Genomic DNA, 3,465 nt, shown 5'->3' on the forward strand with positions numbered 1-3,465 from the left:
TGTCTACTAAACTGGCTTCTTCCGCATATAGAAACAAGAAGAAAAAAGACATCTTCGTATAATCAAGGATAAATGCAACTAATAGACTCCAATTGCTAACTTAATACAGCCTGATAAATTCTGGCTAAGACCAGTAGTATTTCAGCCAGATTTAAGATACTTACATGTAAAACTTACGGTTCCCACGGTCCAACCAACGCCGTCCGCGTGAGAATTTGGCCTTTGCTGTAGCAAACAAGCTATTGATGAGCGAAGAGCGGCAAATGGCAATGAACAGCTGTCACGACTGCAAAGTCACAACTAACTACCAGTTTAGCCAAAACGTCTAATGGTCCACGGGCAAAATCAATAGCAGATAATTGGTAACTGACTTTGATTGATGAGACTGTTAAAAAGTTTCACTCTTTGAATCTAGGATTTACAGACATTTAAGTAACGTTCTGTATCACATGTTTTTGTAAAGCCAATCATTTGCGCCTGATTTATGTGTGTTACATGAGATGAGAAATTTCTCAGCACGCTTACGTAAAGTGAAAAAAATTAATGTTGTCATGCTATTTCCTGTACTAATTTTGCTCGCAAATATACACTAAAGAACCGTTCAATTAAACTGAAGTTGGTTGTCTCTCGAGGCACAACGAAAAAAAAAGAAAATTTACAAGTTTTTCGAGTGGCCCTTAAGTGATAAATACCTAACTTATTAAGTGAAGATATGATCCTCGCAGTTATGAACGCAATTTTAGAATGGACCACTTTTGATATATTAAAATTCAGTCCTAAACAAAAGGCAGCATCTCGAGGCTCTGGGGAATAAACTCATAGAAGTCCTTCTATCCTTCATTTTAATATATCGAAATTGATCTATTGCGTATTGCGTAGAGAAGCCTGAAAATTTCTTCAACGGGGTTTGAACCCGTGACCTCGCGATGCCGCTACATGCGACGCTCCAACAAATGTTCCCGTGATGAATTTTCCGGCTTCTCTAAGCAATTGCTAAAATTGCGTTCATAACTGCGAGGATCCTAGCTTCACTTAATTTCATATCCGCAGTTCAATATATGATTCATTTCCTTAGTTGACCTAACTTAGTGTAGTTTTATTTGTTTTTATTTTATTGTAGTTTTTTAATAGCGGAGCTCAGGCGCGCGAAGCGCGCCAGCGGAGCACCATGGGTAAGATTTTTTAGGAAATCTATCCATGTGAGAAATTTTGGTTATAACGTCAGCGTACACCTGCCCGTGCGTACAGACTCCCGGGGTGGAGGTAGGGAGGCAGGACAGCCTTTGGGGACGGGAGAGTTCGGCCAATTTTCCTTGGCGGGAAATCGCGTCGCAGCGTTGCATTTGGCAACCCGCGTTCTGGCGGGAAATCATATTAGTGAAGAGCAACGGGATAAAGATTAAAGAGCAGGGGCACCTTTTTCACGCTTCAGCGCTTCAGGTATATGAAAGGGTAAGGATTTGACGGGTCAAAGTATATGAAAGGGTAAGTAAGTCTTTCATTTAGGTATTTAAAAGGGCCTTTCCTTAAAATATTTCGAACACACATACCTTAAGACTGTGTTGTTTTAATTTATTGAACGCAGCATGAAAATGACAAGACTTCCTTTAGCTCGGTTTGCGTTGACCGTGATTGCGTGAGTTCGCTTGGCTCAGTTTGTGTGGCCATGTTGTTCCCGTCTTCCTCCTCCTCTGGAACCTCTACCAAATCTTCTTCATCTTGAACCGCGAAAGAAGTATCCCTGATTCTATCGCCATGAGCTACTGGGCCCGGTTGTTCAAAAGCCAATTACGCTAATCCCAGATTAAAAATTATTCAAGGAGTTTATTTCTCTGCTCCCAAATGCTGCTCAACGCTGCTATTCGGCAAATCTTTACATTAGAAGAAGTCAATCTTGAAAAACAAAAATAAACAAAAGAAACTTACACCAAAAAGTTGAAAACATGAAGCAAAAGTTTACGCTAATCCTGGATTAACTTAATCGGCTTTCGAACAACCGGGCCCTGATTCATCTTTCCTGGACATTTTTTCTTTAACAGCCTGATCCTGTTCTTCACGCTCCCTCTCGCGTTTACGTCTTTTTCTTATTCTCTGGGCTCTTTCTTGTTGTTTCTCTTGTTGGTCTGAACTCTTTAACTTGCTGTGGCTCAAATGCAAGCTAGGCACCCAGTCTAGATTGAATTTATCCCAGAGGGAAGCTGCTTTTCCAGAGTGAAAATGAATTCCACAAACACGGTCGTTCTCAAGCTTGCTTTCGGTCAAGTCATCACGACTTATGGCCGCTAACCATCTAGTTCGCCGTTCATTCGACAAAATTTCCGTCTGCTTGCCTTGACTAGTAATAACTTTAGGCACCCTACAAAAACTAAGGCCTGGGCGTCTCTTTTTATCGTTGGAACATCCAACGATTACACCAAATGAAGGCATCGCTACAAGACGCGCGGAGTCGCGTGACAGATTTCACTCCTCCAATATGGCGGAACTAACTTTTCACCTACGTCATAGTCATGTGACCGCACAGACACTGTATATGAGAGTTTGTGACTTGGGACACCGAAAAGTGTCCGTTGTCCGTATTAACCGGTGTCGGTATAAAGCGGGTTAATTTTAGAGAAAATATATGACCTTTTTGTCGGGACAAACAAAACTGTCCGTTATAAGCGGGTGTCCGTAGAGCGGGATTCCACTGTATGTCAGTGTTAGGGCAATACGCGAATTAGTTCAAATTTCATAGAAAATTCACGTGGCGTTTTTCAAAACACCCTCTAAAAAACCCAAACAAATATTCAAATCTCGTGCAAGAATAGCTTTTGGACATTTCATAGCCATAAGATGAGCTCGATCCGACCCCGGCCACATACCGAAAAGTCACTTTGCAATAGACCAATTTCGATATATTAAAATTCAGTCCTAAACAAAAGACATCATCTCGAGGCTCTAGGGAATACATTTAAGGATTTGTATGAGTTTATTCCTCAGAGCCTCGAGATGATGCCTTTTGTTTAGGACTGAATTTTAATAAATCGAAAGTGGTCTATTATAGACTTAAAGGGAAAGTACGGTCTAAAAAACTAGAAAAAAGTTCCTCTGAATCGAAAGTTCTTTACCTGTATTGTCATACTTGACCACTCATTTGGACTAAATGTGTTTAAATAGCCAACAATAACGCGTCAAAAATAGGCAAATATAAATTGAAATCCGCCATCTTCGTTTTTGCGTATGCAAACGAGGCTATGACGTAGCAATAGTCAAGGAATTCTCCGGATGACTATTTAATAAATGTACTTGATGAAAAGAAGAAAAACACAGGCGAGGAGAGCAATACTTTGTAGACTTGAACCATAATCCAGAGGCTAAATTGTATTGATATTGGCTCCACCTCTGAACAGATTTACCTCGTGGTCGTTAAACAGGGTTTTATATGTGAGTTATATGCATGAGTTTTACAAAGCGAACGAGAGCTTG

General features: G+C 40.5%; 1 protein-coding gene across 5 annotated transcripts in view; it reads left to right on the forward strand.

Annotated features, from left to right (window-relative positions):
• The window catches only part of LOC137997889 (adhesion G protein-coupled receptor L3-like), a 91,558-nt gene extending 91,014 nt beyond the window's left edge, over positions 1 to 544 (forward strand). For all 5 annotated transcript variants that reach the window (XM_068844226.1, XM_068844212.1, XM_068844219.1 and 2 more), the window contains one exon: positions 1 to 544. This exon is cut by the window's left edge and continues 64 nt beyond it. In XM_068844226.1, coding sequence (XP_068700327.1) covers positions 1 to 62 — 62 coding nt within the window. In that variant the 3' untranslated portion in view covers positions 63 to 544.
• Positions 545 to 3,465: the final 2,921 nt, after the last annotated feature.

Source organism: Montipora foliosa, chromosome 1 (genome assembly GCF_036669935.1).
Source record: "Montipora foliosa isolate CH-2021 chromosome 1, ASM3666993v2, whole genome shotgun sequence".
Taxonomy (NCBI): Eukaryota; Metazoa; Cnidaria; class Anthozoa; order Scleractinia; family Acroporidae; genus Montipora; species Montipora foliosa.